Genomic DNA, 21126 nt, shown 5'->3' with positions numbered 1-21126 from the left:
GTTTTGGAGGTACCCTTATCCTCTGACGTACTTTGGCACATCTTTTATAACACTAAAGTTTGGTTTGAGCCTGAAGCCCAGGAATGAATCCAAGTTTTTTCTGTAAATCAGAGATCTCTTTGCACTCAGGTATTTTGCTTCTTGCCAAGCTGTCAACAAAGATAAAAATACGATCATAAGTGGAAGGTCTGCAGAAATGTGACTTGATTGTTTTGCATTTTCTTAGTGAAAACATGCTAAAGCTGGACATCACCATTGGCTTAGTAATATTTATAGAGTAAACAAGAGTTGGCAGCATTTTGGCACAATATCCAGTGAATTAAGACATGGAAAAATAATCTAGCATGAGATTGCTAAATTCTCATAACCCAAGAGGCGCTGATGTAATTTCTCTTGCTTATACTAGTGTACATTTCAGCAATTCAGAGGCCGAGTTGTAAACTGAAACAAACATTAAAGGTTTGCCTTGACTTACATATTTTTTTAGATAATTATATTTTTAGCCGGAGATTGGTTACAATAATCTCTAAAGAAAACAATGAGCTGTTCTATATTTCTTATAGCAATTTTCTCTGGCTTCATTCTCCTGAATTATGTAACCCATGTTTTAGGATAACTACTGCCTTCCTACTGTATTATTCTCTAGGGAACAATTTAGCATTATTAGGGAGATGAATAAGATGACCTCTTAATTCTTTTCCATCACCACTTTCTATAATATCCTGCTATAATATATGCCCTTGTACTTTAACTCCACCCTGCCTCTTCCCCTCTCAAACACTTTCTTTCATGCACATAGTTTTTCAGAAGAACAATCACCACAATTTTTGTATATTTTTAAAATATCCCTCTTTTTGAATTACCAAGCTAAAATGAACCTAGGGCCATCTCTTGCACTCGAGAACTAAAGAGAGTACTGATTCCTTTGGATTCAAGGGAAGAGGGACTGTATGAATAGATTATTGCAGGAGTACACATCACAGGGCCAAATTAATCACCAGTGTAACTCCATTGAATAAGCAGGGAATCTTTAGTTGTTCAATATGTGAGCAAAGTTTTAACTTGTTTTCCAGTAATGGTGATGTCTTGAAGCAGATAAGGTCTCCTTGTATAATTCGTTCCAATGCTGTACTCTGTTCTTTGTGGTGTCGATAGTATCATAACAAGTAATTATTTGCCATTTTATTTTGTTGGTGTGTTATAATGTTCATTACTTGCATACAGCTGTCTTTTCCCCAGACACACGCATAGTCACCCAAGCCCACACACACCGGTGATAATTATAGCTGGTAAGAAGAACCCTTGTATTGTAGCTTTCAAAACTAGAAATGGTAAGTGAATGTGGGAAGGGGAAGAAGTTTGGAAATGCAAAGAAATGCTGCAGTGGGTTGAAATAGATGAACAGATATGAAAGTGCACCGCTCTCCTTGCTCTTCCTACTCCTCAGTTTGCAGAGAAAGGCAAGCTCGTTTGTGGCTTTGGCCTTCTGATCACTTTTGAAAGATCATCAGCTGCAGTCCAACCACAAAAGCCAGCTCCATGGAGCATTTGGGCAATGAACCCCTTCCCCCTGCACTCTGTTCACCTGTCCTACAGGATCCAATCTTACTAAGCCTATCATTCCTTACAAAGGGCATATTTGAACCACACAACTGTCCCAAGGCTGTTGCTGCTGCTTTTTTTGGTAAAGTCAATACAGTGCTCTGCCTTAGTGTATTGACTCTGACCTCGACTGTCCAATTCTTGTTCTTTCTTACCCATTTAAGTACAAAGCCCATTGTTATTGTCACTTCGTGCTGGGCCCATTTCCCACCTCTGCACTTGTGCTATAGCAACAGCAGGAGTAGATTGAGACAGGCTTCTGCAGCATGGAGTAAGGAACACAGAAACACTTCTACTTCAGGTGTGAGTACAAAACTAGGACTAAAATAGGAGTGCTCTTTCCAAGCCAGTCTTCTTGCTCTGTCTCAGCACAGGTATCAGTTTATGTTTTCTTCCTTCAGTTTTCTATTAGCAAGCAGGACCTCAGTTCGCAAAGGTGAATGAGAAGAGGGAATACTCAAAGGAAGTTGTTATGCTGTCAGTTTGCAAAATTATTCATTATTCTCAGTGTGGTGCAGGAATCAAGTGTGGAGAGCTCTAGGTTCCACATCCTCTCCTGCCCCCCACCCTCAGCAGATGAAAAACAAAGGTTTCCCATTTCACTTAAATATATAAACACTTACTGTGTTTCATCACATCCTTTTACTGTAAATCTGTAAACCCCTGGTATTTATTTGCTTTGGTGTTTAGGGATAGTGTGATAAATGGTTCTTTCTGCTAGTTCAGCATGCGTATGGAGGCGTGTGTGGGAGGGAGGGGAGTAATAATTTAAAGGGCTTTGTAAAGAAGGAGCTCTTGCTATTGATTTATCCATGACAAATTTATACTTGCATAAAGTCAGGCAGAATAAGCAGGAATTTGATAGAAATCATTGGAGGAGGGATTGATTTGATCCCTTCAGGCTTCCGTAGTGGAAGATGATTACCCCAGCTGCTAAGAATATATGGAAAAATCCTTCTTTCACATCTAATTGGACCACATAGGTATCACTTTAATTTTTCTATACATTGGTAATGAGCCTGGAGTGCTGATTCTTATGGTGGTGTGACAGCCATTTTGAAGTACAGGAATTATGTAGAGAGATCAAGGATCCATTCCTGTGAAGATTTTCTTCTTTTGCTTTCCAGTTTTGGATTAGATGATTCCCCCCCCCCCTTATCTCTCTTCCATTTTCCAATTCCTGAATTTACTCATCTTGATACAAGCACTTCCTGTGTGTGAATCACAAAAGTTGCTGCTTTCCGACAGCAAGGATCATCTCCCTCTCTCTGTCTTCTCATCTATTTCCCCCTTTTGATGGCTATCTCCTCTTGTCTGTCTTCTGTACTGTCCTCCCCAACTTTTCTCCTTGTCTACCCTGATAAAGCTGCTTCTCCTCATCCTCTGGCTCCGTATTTTTCTCCTCTGTCTGTCCTTTTGCAATATCCCTTTATTGCTATTTCTCTTTGCTCGTATTCCTGTCTGTCTTCCACAAATCATTTAATCCCTTCATTCAGTGACCTCATTCCCTTTACATAGTTGTCAATATAGGAGGTGGAAATCAAGGTGGCCACCAGCTCCTGGAGGATGGATGTGCTTTCTGTTGAATTTTGTTACTTTTAATATGAAACATAATTTGCAGACCTGGTAGCCGTGTATCAATCCCTGTCTGATATTGTAAAAATACCTACAAATTGCAATGTTCGGGAAGACCTCAAATGTTTTGGGTTTCAGATAAGCATCTCTTACTTTGGCTGCCTCTCCGAACCCAGGGAGGCTATCAAAAGGCCTTGCGGAGATCCTTCCACATACAGGTCCCCTTCCCAAAACAGGATATCCCTATCTGTGGGGTCTCCTTGAGCGAAGCCCAGTAGACTGTTATTCCAAATTGGTGCGTTCAGTGGGAGGATTGCAGACCTATCACATAGAGGCAGGAAATTTCTTGAGATGAGATGTGTAGATTTGCCCTATAATTCTTGCATTATGGAAAGTGAAGCTCTCCCTCCCCCTGCCCACCCTAACCCTGCTTTGGAACCTGCTGTGGTTCCACCCCCTGAATCCATAAATTCCCCTAAGATTTGCAGATGCCCTCTGTCTGCACTGGCTCCCTGCATTCACCATCAGCTCCCTGGCAGCTTGGCTTTTGCAGGGGCCTGAAGGAGTTGTGGGGATGTGGGAGGGTTCAGCATTAATTTATCCACAAAGGTGGCATGGGTTTCGAGCTGAGGTGGGAGGGGCTTATAATTCTACCTTGATGGCTATCTCTCCTCCCCCTCCCCACCTGTGGATCCTGCACTTCACAGGGTCTCTGCAGAACAGTTTCTATTGGGGTATGGGGAAATGATGCCAAGAGAGAGCACTCCTTGTACCCAGGCCTGATGGATCATGATTTTTTACATCCCTGTCCTCTCTACCTTAGGAGGTGACACTGGCCCCCATATAATTAACTAAGCAGCTGTTTTGTGTCTGAATGAAAATGAGTAGAAGTAGGTTTTATTCTCAGTGTTAGTCTGCCATGCGTTCATTGTGAAGCAAGCTGAAAATTATTTGGAATCAATCAGTGCTGGCAGCAATGTAGGCTTGAAGAGAGTTACTATGATTTGTTCTTGGCCTGTTGTTTTTCATCAAGCCATACTTTATTGTCAAAAAACTGTATTTCCTCACCAAATACTAGTCATTTACTGTTGGATTAATGAGAGACTATAAAGCTTAAGTTCACAAACTACAAATATTGCACAAATGAGTGTGTAATAATTTATTAATTTATATATAGATAATCAGATTAGATAGAAGTATCCAAGATTTGTAATATATAAAACTAAGTATCCTCAACCGAAACAGCAATTATGTTAATGTAATAGTGGGCAATGTGCCTGTGAATAATCCTCCTCTTGAAATGATATATTTTGTAGAGGTCTGGGAGTAAAAGGAAAGTGTATTGTCTTGCCAACAGATTTATTATCAGCTTTTGTGGACAAAAACAAAACTAAGAAGAAAGCCCCTTTTTGGCATCATCACAGGTCTTTTCTTAGAGCGCCACTTTAATTTGTCTGACATGCAATGAAAGAATGGCACGTTGCACTAATTAGTATTGTATACAGTAAATTTATGGATCTGAGAATCTGTTTGCACCCATGGGCCCAATCCAGTATTCCGTTGAAGTCAACTGGAATGTTGCCTGAGGATTGGATGCATGGGCCCTATTCACTGCTGCTACTCCATGTTTATGATAGTGTACTGCTATTGATTCAAGTGGAATTACACTGGTCTAAAACAGGAGTCAGATGGTGGTGAATCAGGCTTTATATTTATACAGTACTCAGCTCTCACAGCAAGAGTAAAGTTTATCCCTACTATACAATAAAAATTGCCTGAGTTATTTTTTTCCTCTCTTCTTTCTGTGGAAAAATTCAAATTGTTCCCTTTAATTCCAGTAGAGTGTTTAGCTGCCAATGAAGGTGTAGATAATACATGTATTTCTCAGACATTCAGGTTGTTCATTGCTTTAGGTTCAGAAACAATATTTTTACTTTTAAGTAGTAGCCAGTTTGTTGGTGTTTTATGGAAGCCAGAGAATATTGCTACTCTTAGCTCATGCACAGGGATTTTACCAAGGACTAGCAGGAACTATTTCAAATGTCCTTTATTGAGTCAATGCCGTGGACCCCGGTAAAATAATGTAATATAGAGTGTGGTATGTTTCTATAACAAAAGATGTTTCATCTCTGAAATCAGAGTTTGGAGCAGAGCGGCATGGATGGGAAATGTGGAGGTCATTCAGGCAGGAGCAAGTTAGGCAGAGTAACTCCCATTTGTGCTCAGCCAGATGTTAGCTTGCCCTTTGCCAATAATCCAGAAGGCTGATGTTTCATAAATTACTGTACCCCAGGGACTAATTCAGTCAGTGTGATGGACGGGGAAGGGAGGAGATGTGTACTTCCCTGGTCAGAGATCAGGCATCACACTTGGGACTATGTTTATCCAAGGTTTTTTTTTTTTTATTTGTGAATAAAAATATGATTTTTCCTAGCGAATACTAAGGAAAATTGAAGATTTTATTAATGACATAGAGCAGCAGTTCTCAAACTGTGGGTTGGGACCCCAAAGTGGGTCGCAACCCCATTTTAATGGGGTCTCCAGGGCTGGCTTTGGACTTGCTGGGCCCCGGGGCTGAAGCTCGAGCCCCACCGCCCAGGACCAAAGCTGAAGCTCAAGGGCTTCAGCCATGGGGGGCGGAGCTCAGTTTACAGGCCCCCTGCTTGGGGCTGAAACCCTTGAGCTTCAGCTTTGCCCCCTGCGTGGGGCTTGGGTGGGCTCAGGCTTTGTTCCTCCCTCCTGGGGCCGTCTAGTAATTTTTGTTGTCAGATGGGGGTCATGATGCAATGAAGTTACTACTTTTTTTTTATTTATTTATTTTTCTCAGAACATCAAAAAGGAAAAAGAATGAAACCCTTTCATGCTACAACAAAAAGCCTTTGAAGGTCAGGCATGAGAACCTTCCCGAGGCCTCTCTCAGTGTAAAATATGCTAATAGCAGACTCGATCACCAGAGTTCTCCTTTCAATGATCCACTGATGTTTGTGTTCGCCTCAAAGAAATCCACTTTCACTGGTTTCATTTTTGGTCTAGGAAAGCTGTTTTAAAATGACCCTGTGTTAGAGGGGATGGGTGAAATACTAGTTTGCTTCTGTAGCATGTGGCCCTTTCTTAGCACACAAATGCTGAAGATAATGACCCAGCGTTGCCAATTCTACTGGTTTTAGCACAAGTCTTGCAACGTGTGATGTTTTATTTAAAGATTCAGCTCCTGGAGACACCTGATTAGCTGAGAATCTCCTCTTTCATTTTAAAAATAAGTTTCTAGAGCTCATGTTCACAGAGAAAAACTTGAAACATGGCTCAAGTGCCACCCTAAAAGATTTTAAATAAATAAACCCAGAAGGCAAATGAAAAGAATCCAAAATTAATATTTAAAAATCTCATCATTTTTAAGCCAATCACATGCTTTTTGCGGGGAGGCTCACTCATGATTTTTAACATTTGGGGTTGGCAATGCTGCTTTTTGGTAACTTGAATATTCTTTATTTTCTCTCCATGACATAGATTCTGCTAGGTGCCCAGGTTGCTGATGTAGCAGTTTAGTACTCCAAATTGTAGTATCAAAGGGAAGCTATCGTGGAAAAGTCCAAGAGTAGACCCTTGCAACCCGATGGGACCCCACTCAGAGTGTTGGGGTTGTGCTGGATGTAATTTGTGTAGTATACATTTGGGCTTGGTCCAGGTAGCTGACTTTGAATGGGGGACCTGAGGTGCATACAGGGAGGGGAAGCAGTGGAGGCTCCAGGAGTGACGGGGAGTGGAGGCAGGGAGGAAGATGTGGCAGCGGAGGAGCTGGGGGAGACCCAGGGAAGCAGGGTGTGACTACTTGGAGAGCCCATCCTGTCCCCGGTTCCCCTTATCGTTGCCTTGCTTCTGCTCCCTGTGGGCGGCTCCGCTGTCCAGGCGGACCTGCTATCCAGCTCCCAACATCACCAAGTTCTGATTTCACACTGGGCTCCTGGTGGCTTTGGGCCTTGTGCTTCTCTGCCAGGTTGCAGTTGCAGCATCTCTGGCTCGCTGACCCGCTACCAAGTGCCCTCCTACCAGGGCCTGGCACCAGCACTTGCTGACTTGGAGTACGCTCTTCAGCCAAGGAGGGAACACCTGGCCCATGACTGGCTCCCTGTGCAGGGCACTGGCACTCAGGAGTGATGGGGACTAGTCCCCTGGCAATAGAATTATTGTGGCAGCTGAGAATGGGACCCAGAGTGACTGGAGCAGCCACTGCCGTGCCCCGGATTAGGCTGGGGAATACGAAGCAGGGTGAGCAGGGCTCAGGTGCCAGGGGAGGCAAGGTGGCCCCTTTCTCTCTCTCTGGTTGAAGAGCGTCCGAGCCGGCAGGTGGTGGCGTTTCGTGGAAGGAGCCAGGGATGCTATAGCTGGGACCAGAAGGGATCATGGGGACTGGAGCCTTTGGGAGCCCAAGTGGAGCTGGGAGATATTGGGAGCTGGGTAGCAGGGCAGCCCAGATGGCTGAGCAGGGAGCAGGAGCCAGGCACAGGTGTTGGGGGAGGCAGGGATGGGATGGGCTCTGCAATGAGTCACCCCTGATCCCTGGGCCTCCCCCAGCTCCCTCGCTGCCCCGTCTTCCTCTCAGCTTCCCCCTTGCTCTCCTCTGCGCCCTCCTGAGGCCTCCTTTTGCCCCCCAGGATGCACCTCAGCCCCCATTTTACCACCTCTGCTGGCCTTGGGGCACCATTCACCCCAGTTCCTACTCCCCAGTCCAGTCCTGGGTGCTGATCCACCCCTTACAGGTCCCACTCCCCCCCCCCCCATCCCTGCAAGTGTGATGCATGGGTACAGAAACATATCAGGCCCCACAATATTTCCACTGTGGGGTGCTGTCTCCCCCTTCCCCCTCCCCAACAAGTTCTGCCATCCCTTACCCTATTGTTTGCAATTTTAAGCCAGAGAGTCCTTCCTTCTTTGTTTCCCCCCTGGGTCAGGAATGAAAGCAACATGACACTCTCGGGTGTGATTTGGGTTCGTATTGGCTGTGGTCTAGTCGGGTTCAGGTCGGGTTTTAAAATTGGGCCCAAGCAGACCTCTAACAGATAGTGCCTCCTCTCCCTTAAAAAATAATCCCTGCCATCGAGTGGTAATAGCTGACGAAACTACCGAGTGTGATCACTACAAGATGAATGTCTTTATTAAAACCTTGACTTTCCCAACCTCCACGAGCTCTTTCTTTTATTTAGGAACTAAAAGCAATTTTGCAAATCATTACCATATAAGCATCAGAAATGCACTATTAACATTTAGGGAGTTTGGGACCTCTGACTGTGTCTATTGCTCTTAATTTATCTTATTTAATTTTATTGGTATCGTGGTTCCTGAATATATGAGATCCCTTTCCGTGCTCAGTCTGTGGAGGATATGAGTCTGTTACAGCCTTTGGTCGTGAGTCTTGGCATATTAATTCAATGTGTAGCAAGCTCACTCTTTAGCTCTGGAGGGTCCATGGTTCAATCCCTGCTGTGTCAGCCAAGATCCAGCTCCCACATGCGCTCTCAAGGATTTTCTTTTAAGTGAAGATATCCCTTAACCCTACTAGCCAACGTTGCCTGGTATGTATCCTCAACTACACTGCGTTATTTCAAAGAAGATCATTTGACTGGCTACTAACACACCATACAAAAGCTGTCTTCTTGTCTCCTGTTAACAGTTGGTGTTTATATATGAAGTATTTTATAGGATAGCAAACCAGTGGCCTGCTAGGACTTTAAATCTGTCAGCATGGCCCTCTTAGAAGTTAGTGGTAGCAGCGGGGATACAATTTGGATGCTTCTGCTCCAGAATTATAGGCACCTATCACTTCAGTTAAAGGAGACTCTTCTCAGCTGTTGGCATAGGAATTATGACACACCCATTCGTACACATTTCTGAGTCTGTCTAGTAGAGGGGTAGCAATACACATCACAGTAGTGAGTTCATTACAATCCATGTGACCCGGGTGTTTTGTTCGATAGCTTTTGCTATCTTGTTTCTTAATGATCTTTGGTATTCTTATGAAAGCACTGTAAAAAATATGCACTTCATTCCTGGTTTACCACACAAAGGGAGATTACTGCAATTGATTATTCTTGACTTTCAAATCCTGCTGTCAGTTTAATGTTTGCACTGTCTCTGTTCATATATGAAGCTTATGGGATAAGCATCAAAACATGCTGTTAATTCACGTGTGGAATTCACATTCCTTTTGACATATATAGGAGTTCTACCATGCCTTGAGGGCTATATATAGCCCTAAATGTTTATCTTGTAGATAAATTTCTGTGTATCTTGAAGAAAATAACATAGTACCACAAGGAAAAGAAAAGCGTGCCTTATACAGAGTTCTCTGCTTAGGGTGAATTACAGCCTTACTTCATGCAGAAACCAACCCATGGCATTTTCTAATGTAGCATAACTCTTAAAGATATGAGTATTTCACTTACCTTCAGGATTATGGGTCTGTAAATGTTTCTGATTTTTCATGGTTCCTCGATCGAGCCAAGACTTGAGGAGAAGATCCATGTATTGCCAAGGTATGTAAAAATTAGTCCGAATAAACTGTAGCAGTTGGAATTGTGGGTGAATAGTTCATCTTAATATGTGAAGAGAACTGTGAACATTAATTGGTCTTTTTTCTCCAGTTTGCTACACATGGCCGGTGCAACATGCTGACTCACATCTAATATGTATTGTTACTCCCCTCTAAGTGGACTCAGATCTGCTCAAGTGTTTGATTATGTTGCCCTGTGGTAACTGGCGGCTGCTGCTTATAAGCCTTAATACTACTAGAAGCTATTGGTGAGCCTCCTTTAGCTCACGTGGTTTGTTTTCGGAAGTGAAGTTACAGACTTCTGTCTCATGTGAACAACTGACAGACACATTGTCTATTCTTGAGCCATGGATTTTTTTTACACAACATCTGTGAAAAGAGAAAACAAAAGTACAAGAGTAAATAGTTCAACTTTATTCTTCTCAGAGAACTACAAAAACTGCATGCACCAGTGGAGGCAACCACCATTGAAGTATCATAACAATACATGATTATTATTTACCCTAGGCTGCAGCAGTAATTGCTCTTGTGTAAGGAAGGGCCCACAGATGACATTGTTTAAAATGTTGATATTTATGTACAAAGTTGCCAGCACTACAAGAAATGGTGCCTCTCTTAATTAGGATGATGCTGCATTGCCTCATTTGGAGGGACTCTGGGATGCCAGTGACTTATATGAATGGAGGGAAATTAGTTATAACAAATGCCAGATGGAGGTATATTTCACAGAGAAATAGTTTTGTGCTATATAGTATGTGAAGTCAACAAACAAGGTCTTAAAAAAAATCCCTATTATTCTTTAAGCTTTCCTGACAGACTCTTTATCAAGCCAAGAAATGTCATGTGCTTATACATGCCAGTACATTTTTAAGATAGAATAATTAAAGATTGCAGTTTATGGTTTTAAGTGAAATCCCTTCCTCCAGTGTTTTTGTCAGAAATCCATAAACTCTATAAGGAAGAGGAATGATTGTAACAGCTGTAATAGTTGGGTCAGTTCTACACGTTCTGCCTTCAAAGCCAAAGGCAGTTTGGGATGACCAAAATGCTTTATGAGGCTTATAAACAGCTGCTGAAGTTTTATTTTCTGATTGGATGAGACTGTTGGGACTAGAAGGTGTTTATTCACATTAACCCTCAAGTCTTCTCAAATTAAGTTTCTTAGAGTTAAGTGGAAAATGGAAAGTCTCTGAGCAAAAATGTAAGAAATCCTCAAATGCCTATTTTTTCTGTGTCCTTCCCAGAAAGAGGAAAAGAAAATGTGGCTATTGAATTTTGTACAGTATTTAGTGCAGTACAGAAATATGCAAAGGGAAGTGTGTGTGTGTATGTGGGGGAAATTTATTTGTCAGTTGCACACACTTGGCTGATGGAGCATCATCTTGCCATACAGGAACATCCACAGTCTGCAGTCAATTTATCCTTGATCCCGTGAGCCTCTGAGTGCCTCTTTAAAGCTATTGAGCATCCTTCATGCCCATCCTTTGCAGGATTAGGCTCCTATGCTCCATGTGATAGCTTGTGGGAGAGGCTAAGAGCATCCTGGAAGGTCACCAAAATAAGTTGTTTTCTCTTGTTAATTGCCTTCACAATACGTTAATTCAATACACCTAAAATTAATGACTTTTTCCACTTTTCATTATTTTTTCTATGACTATGCATTTTTTATATATAAGAGAGTGAGAGATTGAGATATATATTAAGTGAGAAAAACATTGTTTTGAATTATGCTCAGAACAAACTGTCCAGCTATTTCTGGTATTACGTATCCTCACATACATTGCAATTGCAGAAAGGTATTCCCGTTACAAAAATGAGAACACAGGAAAGGAACGTCTGGGGGATTCAATGGCTCAAGGACTGATAATGGGGATGTGGATACTTTTACTTGTAAGTCACTAGTTCAAATGTAGATAAATTAGTAGCAATCTAAACTTACTACCACTTGATAGTAGTCTGTATAAAATGAGGGATCTGAGTGATATGTCCTCAATCTACTTCCCATTAGATTTTCCAAATCATAAAGTTGGCACTAGTTAGCATGATCGTTGGCCATCACAGAACAATGGTCAAAGACTGCATAGGTATGAGGTCTGAAGTCCCCTCTTGTTCCTTAAAAGTGATCCTTCCAGGACAGGATTGAGGCTCATTATTGGGGCAGTGTGGGGAAGCTTGCAGTGCAGCTGCTGTGAATTCTTCATTGCTGTCAGTACAGTACCTTTCACAGGCTCTACATTTAACTTAAAAAGGAAAGAAAGCTAAATAGACACAATTACACTTGAAAAATCCTCATAGTCTCATTTTGTACTGACCTTTCCTAAAGTTCCTCTGGCAAATTTCACTCAGGCCATGAATAATTAACTTGTTTTATTTGTGCTGTTTGATGGACAGGTGTTATCTATGAAAAAAAGGTTGGCTAGTCTGAGAGGAATATACTGCTTAGTAAATGGACACTGTGACCATTCCTCACCAGCTCCCCTCTAACTCCATCCCATTTTGGCAGTCTTGTTAATGGTGGTTTTTGTTGTTGTTCCTTATTTCAGAAAAACTCTACAACTCCAGTGGACGGGAGCTGAGACGGGCCCTTTTCTCTTTGAAACAAATATTTCAGGTAAGTGAATACCTTACCGATGAATCTCCATGCTATTCAACACTAAATTGTTTTTCGTTCTTTGCATAAGGAAATAATTGAAAAGTAACCCACATTGATGCTATGACCTGGTAGTTAGGGCACAGATGTGGGAGACTCAAGTTCACGTCCCTGCTCCAATGAATATTTAATTATTTATACAAAATGGGACAGCGCCAATAGAAAAGGTTTAGAGAGACCCATCCCAAAAAAGCCAATAGTCTCATAATGAGAGCACTCACCTGGGAGGGGAGACCTGCATTTCAAATCCCTGGTCTGAGCAGGCACTTGTACTTGGGTTTTCCACATCCGAAGGGAGAGCCCCAATCGTTGGACTATTGGCTATTCTGTGGTGGATGGGTTGCTCTTTTCTTCTGGTTTTGACCGTACATTTCATCCTGGACCTGCAAAACCTTTCCCAGCTAAAATTTTGTTGACCCTGGTTTCCACAAAAAGGTTTTGTTTTGATGAATTGCAAAACTGTTTAGTTGGAAAATTCCCAGCCAGCTCTAATCATAATACATATGCCCGGGCAACCTTATTTCTGGCATTTCCTAACTGTTGAGTGCTTTACTTTTCAAGCCTACTAATTTTCTTTTAAGTCAGTTTTTTTGGGTGTAATTAAGCATGGAAAGAGAAGATAAGTTTTTTTTTTTTTTTTAAGGACACATAAGATATAAATTAAGCTAGATCATTGGAGTTCCACTAAGGATGGAGTTAGCTTGTTGACTGAGCCAGTCTTATGGTATGAAATAATCAGTTTCCATAGAGAACTGGATTTTCCTTCTTGCTTATATATCTGTTCTAAAGAGGAAGTTGGGAACTGCCAATATCCATGCACCTGCTGCCAATTGATTTATGGACTCTCAGTGAATGATGATGATTTTGGGAGAATCTTCATCTCCTGCATTCCAGGATGGAAATTATAATAAAACAATTGCATGTCACTGGGAGATGTGAGTGAAGAAGTACAGCTTGTAGTGGAGAGGATCCATATCACATATGCATACTTGAAGTTGTGTGCTACCAAAATGGAAAATGAGGGAGAAAACACCACGAGGGAAATGATTGGGGTTTTACCAATTAATTGTTGTGAAGATTAACTACAGTACTTCTGTATTACCAGTGTCATTATTTCCATTAGTTACAAGTATTGTGAAGATACTGTCCACGGGTGCCTTTAGAATATTTTGAAAAGAACCGTCAAGGAGAAAATACAAGATTTTTGTAAACAGCAAAATTATGTTCTTTGACTTTTCTTGAAAGATGAGACATGTCTGCATTGAAAGGTTAATTTATAAGCATTGAAGAAAAGTGTGTGAGTTAAGGTAATTGTGTACAAAAATATATGTCCAAAATGGTGCCAGGAGACTTGAATTTCTAGAATCAGTGCCAGGAAAGTATTGTAGTATTAGAAGTCTTTTGATCTACAATTGTGCTAAGATTAAGAAGAAGTTATAGTCTTCAGCATAAATCAGCTATCTGATGGTGTTCTATCATGTTGGTTTTAGTAATAAAGCACCTTCAGGGCTACATTTATTTTTTCTTTGAATGATTAGAATTTACTTCAAAAGTTGTGTCTTCAGGCTAATCCCATTCTTTATATTTTCATGCAGTGCTCATTTTGTAATAATTTTCAAAAAGTTGTGGAGATTTCATCATCTCTGAGAAAAGTGCCAGAACATCTCATAACACCATCTTTTTGTAATCATGTCATCAGAGATCAGTTAATTTGGCAAAAGAGTTTGTGCCCATTTTTTTCCCATTAAAAGAGTTTGAAGGTAGCATGCATCTCTTATTTGCATTAAGGGAATGAGCCCAGGTTTTATAAGTCATTCAAGCAGCACATAAATATGAAATCAAAATAACCAATGCTTTTGTTTGTCACACAAGGCCTCAGCAAAGTGAAGCAAGGCTTGGCAAATACTAAGCCATTGTTTCGAATCGTAAACAAAACAAAAAAAAATTCATGTGACATGTACAGAGCAGGAATCTCTGTTTAGTTTCTGATGATGGCTGAATTCATTAAAAGGGTAAAGGGGGAGTTTTCTTTTTAAAGTCAAATACCATTGCTATTTCTTAATTATCTATTTTAAAATGTTAATATTTCCAATCAGCATTTTGTGTGGGGTAAATTGTGATACTGTCATTTTGATTTACTATATATTGTGATTGTATCTACATAGACAATCAGGTCAAGCATGTTCGTCTAAGTGTCTTAACTATTCAGTAACTGCAGGAAGGGTATTATGACAAGTCCATGAGGGAACCAAGCACCCCTTGCCCATGGTCACAGCGAGCAGGTATGTGGCCTACATCTTCTACATCTGGCCACAGTCGCAAACAGGGGAGCCATGAAGACCCCACTTGTCATAGACACAGAGTTGGGGGGCTCCTAGGCCATGGCCCGACCACTTGGCTGGGCCATACTTGAATGTCACTGCAACTCTGTGCTCCAGGTCGCAGCATTACTCACTGAAATTTGGAGGAGCAAACATAGGACCTCATGTGCCAATGGGGTAAGGAGGCTGCTGTGTGGGGGGCCTGAGAGGGGAAGAGGAGGTCAGGTGTATGTAGAGAGAAATCCAAATCTATGTACCCCCACTTTAAATAGTGCTCCACAACCTTTGGTTAGAGTCATTAGCAGCACATCTGATCATTCCACATCTGAAGTGATTGAGCTTTACCCAGAGATTGCGAGGAAAGTTAAAACGAGAAGGGTGGACTGTTGGTTCTGCATTGGCTATGTTTGAAGCTTATTCTTGCCACCTGGTAAGTCACCTTGAGATGATATTGAGGTTCCTTAGGGGAATTGTCCAAATGGGGCAACTTGAGCTGAGACAGTGACTCAGTGTATTAAACACATCTTTAAACAGGATAGATGTGGCATGTCTTCCACCTTAAGGAGCAGATTCTGCAAGGCAACTTGTTGCCTGAGGTCAGGAGAGGCAATGGACAGGACTGGTAGCCAGGCCAGGTTGGTTGTTCTCATATTATCTGTTGTTATATGCATAGTTTCGGTCAGCTGAGTGTCTACTAGTCCTGTGTGAAAAGAGCTGACCCACCCTGGGAAGCAATACTTGTCTACAGAATAACACAAGGCAAACCCAGAGTTTCATAAGCCTTGCCTATGCTTAAAAAGTAGGTTGACCTAATTACGTTCCTCAGGGTTGTGAAAAATTTCACACCCTGAGCACCATAGTTAGGCTGATTTAGCCCCTGGTGTAAACATGACTAGGTCAACAGAAGAATTATTCCGTCGACCTAGCTACTACCTTTCAGAGTGATGGGTTAACTACATAGAAAAACCCCTTCTGTCGATCTAGGAAGCTTCTACCCTACAGCAGCACAGCTGTAGCACCTTAGCTGTCACTGTAATGGCTGTAGTGTAGACATGCCTTTAGTTTCTGTGTACTGTCTTCCCAGGTACAAACAGCTAAATTGCTGATTCCTGTCTTTATTTGCAGCGAGGTCTTGATAAGGTGTGCCTTTCAAGTGATTCTGATTTACTGTCTCCTTACTCCACAAATACTCCTGATGATTTCAATAGGAATACTTTTGCAGTAAGGAAGGTAGTATTCAGCATGAGGGAGGGTATCAGAATCTTGCCCTAAATTAACAGAAAATAAGCATGGCACATAATAAGACAATGAACAGGCGTTCCACTTTTTAAATCATAATTTGAAATAGATGAAAAATAGGTGCATTGAATTTTTTTTAAATATTTTATCAGTTTTAGAGGCAAAATAAATGAATAATGTATATTAGTATTTCTATTTTACACATTATCAAAGGATTTTATTTAATAGAGCCTCTAGTACTACAACACATAATAAAATGGAAAAAGTTATGCTCAGAGGAATAATAACCATGCTTGAGAAGGTACATACTAAAAATGGTGATCAGACCATAGTTTAAAATTATGCTAATTGTAGTCTTTCAATATATCAAAGAGTCATACAAAAAATACATTCCTACAAGAGAGAGAAGACGAAAACAACAACAGAAGCATCCTCCATTTGTGAAATTGAAATATCACTCTCTAAAGAGAACTTTAAGAGATGCTGATCAACTAGTGCATTAGGTTTTGTGGAAAGCAAGCATTGATAGAGTATAGTGTTAGAATATTATGTCAGTTTTTGTTTTAGCAAAAATAATCTTTTGCATAAAGAACTTTTTCCATTAAAATGCCATTGTTCAAATCTGGGAGGTGTTGATTAATCTATACTTTTATTTGATGATGCGGTCAGAATGTTGGGCAATATATAATACATAGTCAGATATAAAATCTGTGCATATATTTTCGCCTTTTGTCACAAATTCATTAATCATATAACAATGGAGCTTTGTTTAAAATGTTAAAAGGAGTAGATATTTCAGACTCCTGAAAACATTAACTAGAAGGTGTTCAGAAGCACACAGTTTTATCAGTAAGTGAAATCAAATGTCACACACTTCAGCCTCTAAGGAGTCATCAATCACTCTTAGAAGAGTAGAAGGAGTATACTCTGTTTGCCTCATTGATCTGAGGAAGGAGAGTACTCCTTCTGCTCTTCTAAGAATGATTGATGACTCCTTAGGGAGTGAAGTGTGTGACATTTAATTTAGGAGCCTCTGTCCTGGCATGCAAAGCCCTGTGGATTTGTCTGAGGAGAACAGTCTTCTAAACTCAGATTGCCAGATCTCCCCTCTAAGAGCTAAAACTCTTGCAAGGACTCCTGATTAGCCATGGGGACCTTTCTTCCCATCCTGACTTCCCAATCTCATAGGCCAGAGTTTGCTTCATCTTCACCCAACTTTGAAAAAGACAGGTCTCAAAAATCACCCGTGAAATATAGGTTGTATCACCCTAGGTGTTAGCAAAGTTCCTTTCACAAAACCACATCCAAAGCCAAAGCCTTAGGGTATGTCTACACTACGAGAGTAGTTCGATTTTACTTAAATCGAATATGTGGAATCGATATTACAAAGTCGAACGTGTGTGTCCACACTAAGGACAGTAATTCGACTTTGTGAGTCCACACTAACAGGGCAAGCGTCGACATTGGAAGCGGTGCACTGTGGGCAGCTATCCCACAGTTCCCGCAGTCCCCGCTGCCCATTGGAATTCTGGGTTGAGCCGCCAATGCCTTCTGGGTAAAAAAATGTGTCGAGGGTGCTTTTGGGTAACTGTCGTCATCCGACCGTCACTCCAGCCCTCCCTCCCTGAAAGCGCCGGCGGGAAATCAGTTCGCGCACTTTTCTGGTCAGTGACAGCGCGGACGCCACAGCACTGCGAGCATGGAGCCCGCTGCGACCATCGCTGCAGTTATGGCCGTTGTCAACACCTCGCACCTTATCATCCACCTTTCCCAGAGGCGGATGCTGAGAAATCGGGCGAGGAGGCTACGGCAGCGCGGTGAGGACCTGAAGTCTGAGAGTGGCACAGACCTGTCAGAAAGCACGGTACCCCGCGCCGAGGACATCATGGTGGCAATGGGTCATGTTGATGTTGTGGAACGGCGATTCTGGGCCCGGGAAACAAGCACGGACTGGTGGGACCGCATAGTGCTGAAGGTCTGGGATGAATCACAGTGGCTGCGAAACTTTCGCATGCGGAAGGGGACTTTCCTGGAACTTTGTGAGTTGCTGTCCCCTGCCCTTAAGCGCAATGACACCCGGATGCGAGCAGCCCTGAGTGTCCAGAAGTGAGTGGCCATAGCCCTCTGGAAGCTTGCAACGCCAGACAGCTACCGGTCAGTCGCGAACCACTTTGGCGTGGGCAAATCTACCGTGGGGGTTGTTGTCATGCAAGTAGCCAATGCAATCGTTGAGCTACTGCTCTCAAAGGTAGTGACCCTGGGAAACGCGCAGGTCATCATAGATGGCTTCGCCGCGATGGGATTCCCAAACTGCGGTAGGGCTATAGATGGAACTCACATCCCTATCCTGGGACCGGACCACCAGGCCAGCCAGTACATTAACCGAAAGGGCTACTTTTCAATGGTGCTGCAAGCACTGGTGGACCATAGGGGACGTTTTACAAACATCCATGTCGGATGGCCAGGCAAGGTTCATGACGCTCGTGTTTTCAGGAACTCTGGTCTGTTTAGACGGCTGCAGGAAGGTATTTACTTCCCGGACCACAAAATAACTCTTGGGGATGTGGAGATGCCTATAGTCATCCTCGGGGACCCAGCCTACCCGCTAATGCCCTGGCTCATGAAGCCCTATACTGGCGCCCTGGACACTGAAAAAGAACTCTTCAACTACCGGCTGAGCAAGTGCAGAATGGTGGTGGAGTGTGCTTTTGGACGTCTCAAGGGGAGATGGAGAACCTTACTGACTCGCTGTGATCTCAGCGAAACCAATATCCCCATTGTTATTGCAGCTTGCTGTGTGCTGCACAATCTCTGTGAGAGCAAGGGGGAGACCTTTATGGCGGGGTGGGAGGTTGAGGCAAATAGCCTGGCTGCTGATTACGCCCAGCCAGACAGCCGGGCGATTAGAAGAGCCCAGCGGGACGCGCTGTGCATCCGGGAGGCTTTGAAAGCTAGGTTCCTGAGTGAGCAGGGTAACCTGTGACTATTAAGTTTGTTTACAGAGAAGCTGAACCTGCCCCCGTTTCTTTACCAAGTAAATATTCACTATCCTCTCCAGTTACATACCCCGTTCCCCCCCTTCCAACACACGTTTAAAAATAAAATCACTTGAATTTTGTTAATGAACACCGTTTTCTTTATTACTGTTTTCTCGGTAAAGTGTTGAACCTGGGACGCAGACTGTGGTGGGGAGCGGGTGTAGTGTAGTGATGCAAAGGACGCTTCTAAATTCTGTGTGTGGGGGCTATGTGACTTTGTGGCAGGGGGAGGACGGTTACAGATCCCCTGCTGCGTGGCTCTGTGATCCAGGATAAGGACCGCTGCATAAGATCTCTAACTGCCCTCCCCCGCCACAAAGTCACAGAGCCCCCCCCCCCCACACACACAGAGAACATGAAAACCACCTCCCAGACTGACCAGGGTAACTAGTGACTGCAATGTGTGTGTGCCCTGCTGCTGAACCTGCCCCCGCCTCTGTACCCTGGTAAAGGTGACTATCCTGTCCAATTACCAACCCCCTTCCCCCCCTTCAGACAGACTCTCCTCTAAAAGAACATGATGGAAACAGTAATTAACAGAAACATATTTTTATTAGCAACTACACATGAAACTGGGGGATGAAACTTGGACGGGGGCTTGGGTGAGGCGGGAAGGAAAGGACTTATCAAATTTTGGGGAATGAGAGCCTTCTGGTACTTGAGCACTCTGCAGGGGTGGAGTGAGAGTTTTCACGGACTCTGCCGCCCCTCCTTCTTTGGACTTTGGGTGAGGGGGGTATGGGACTTGGTGGCGGGGGAGGGCGGTTACAGATATACTGCAGCGGGGCTCTGTCCTCCTGCCTCCGTTCCTGCAGAACATCCACAAGGCGCCGGAGCGTGTCCGTTTGCTCCCTCATTAGTCCAAGCAGCGTTTGAGTCGCCTGCTGGTCTTCCTGCCGCCATCTCTCCTCCCGTTCCATGTCTGATCGGTGCATTTGGGACAAGTTCTCCCTCCACTGGGTCTGCTGGGCTGCCTGGGCTCGGGAGCAGCCCATAAGTTCCGAGAACATGTCCTCCCGTGTCCTCTTCTTCCTACGCCTAATCTGCGCTAGCCTCTGGGAGTGTGATGCCAGGCTAGGTCGGGAGACAGTCGCAGCTGTGGGATGGGAAAAAGGGAGTGAATTCCTCAGAAAGATAAGGGTGAACAAAGAACATAGTCTTTCTCTGTGAACTAGACCATGCACAGCACCTATCACATGCGCACTCAGGACAAGGTCGAATTTTCGGCCTTCGCATTCAGTGCCTGGGGTCTTGCAGTGCAGATCAGAGAAGCGGGGCAGGACACCGGAATTTGTGTAGCAGGCCGACATGGTAAGCCGTAGACTTGTGGCTGCTTAAAACTTTAATAATAGCAGTGGCCTCCTTTCATGTTGAAAGCAATGCCAGTCCCTGCTGCCAGCAATCTGGCAAGCATGAACTCTGCCCCTGTCCCACCCCCTCGCGGCTGTCCCAGGGAAAGATCCCTGTATGCTGCCCCATCCCGCCTCCACCCCGTGGCTGTAAGCCGCCGGTTACAGTTCTGTAAAGGAACAGGCAAGCAGTCCCAATACTAACATTCCCCTACCTAATTCAAAGCAGGTCACCATGAGCGACATCACTCTGATGAGGATTTCAGAGACGGAGAAAGAAAGGATGCTTCGGGAAAGCCTGCAAAGACCAGGGCCGTATGCCGCCATGCTCTGCAAGGCAATGATTCCCGAGTACTTGCTTGTCTCCTGGCGCGGAAACGTTTCCTACTACGGAGGACCCAATAAGGCCGCTCTCCCAAGGAACCTCATGCAAAGGCTTTCCAATTACCTCCAGGAGAGCTTCGTGGAGATGTCCCTGGAGGATTTCAGCTCTATCCCCGGACATATAGACCGCATTTTACTGTAGCTGCACTGGCAGGGACTAAACAGTAGAGCGGCTAGGGCAGAACAATCATGCTAAACCGGACATTGTTAGACTTTTTTTTCAGTAGTTGCACTGCCAAGGACTGAAACGTTAAGCGCCTAAGGCAAACTAATCATGAAAAACCCATTGTTATTATTGTTAATATTCCTGTTCTGTTAAAAATAAATGTTTACATGATTAACACTTACTGACTGATCCTTCCCCTGATTCTGTGTCCGGGTTAACGGCTGGGGACGGTTTGTAGGGGATCTCTGTAAGGGT

The 21126-nt window shown here is 43.3% G+C and overlaps 1 protein-coding gene across 2 annotated transcripts in view; it reads left to right on the top strand.

Moving 5' to 3' along the window:
* Window positions 1-21126, top strand: part of FHOD3 (formin homology 2 domain containing 3) — a 652884-nt gene that overhangs the window by 291833 nt on the left and 339925 nt on the right. For both annotated transcript variants that reach the window (XM_065398378.1, XM_065398377.1), the window contains exon 4: window positions 12268-12335. In XM_065398378.1, the coding sequence (XP_065254450.1) occupies window positions 12268-12335 (68 nt within the window). The remainder of the gene's footprint in view (window positions 1-12267; window positions 12336-21126) is intronic.

Source organism: Emys orbicularis, chromosome 2 (assembly GCF_028017835.1).
Source record: "Emys orbicularis isolate rEmyOrb1 chromosome 2, rEmyOrb1.hap1, whole genome shotgun sequence".
NCBI lineage: Eukaryota > Metazoa > Chordata > Testudines > Emydidae > Emys > Emys orbicularis.
Note: the sequence above shows the minus strand (reverse complement) of the source record. Positions and strands in the feature narration are given on the sequence as shown.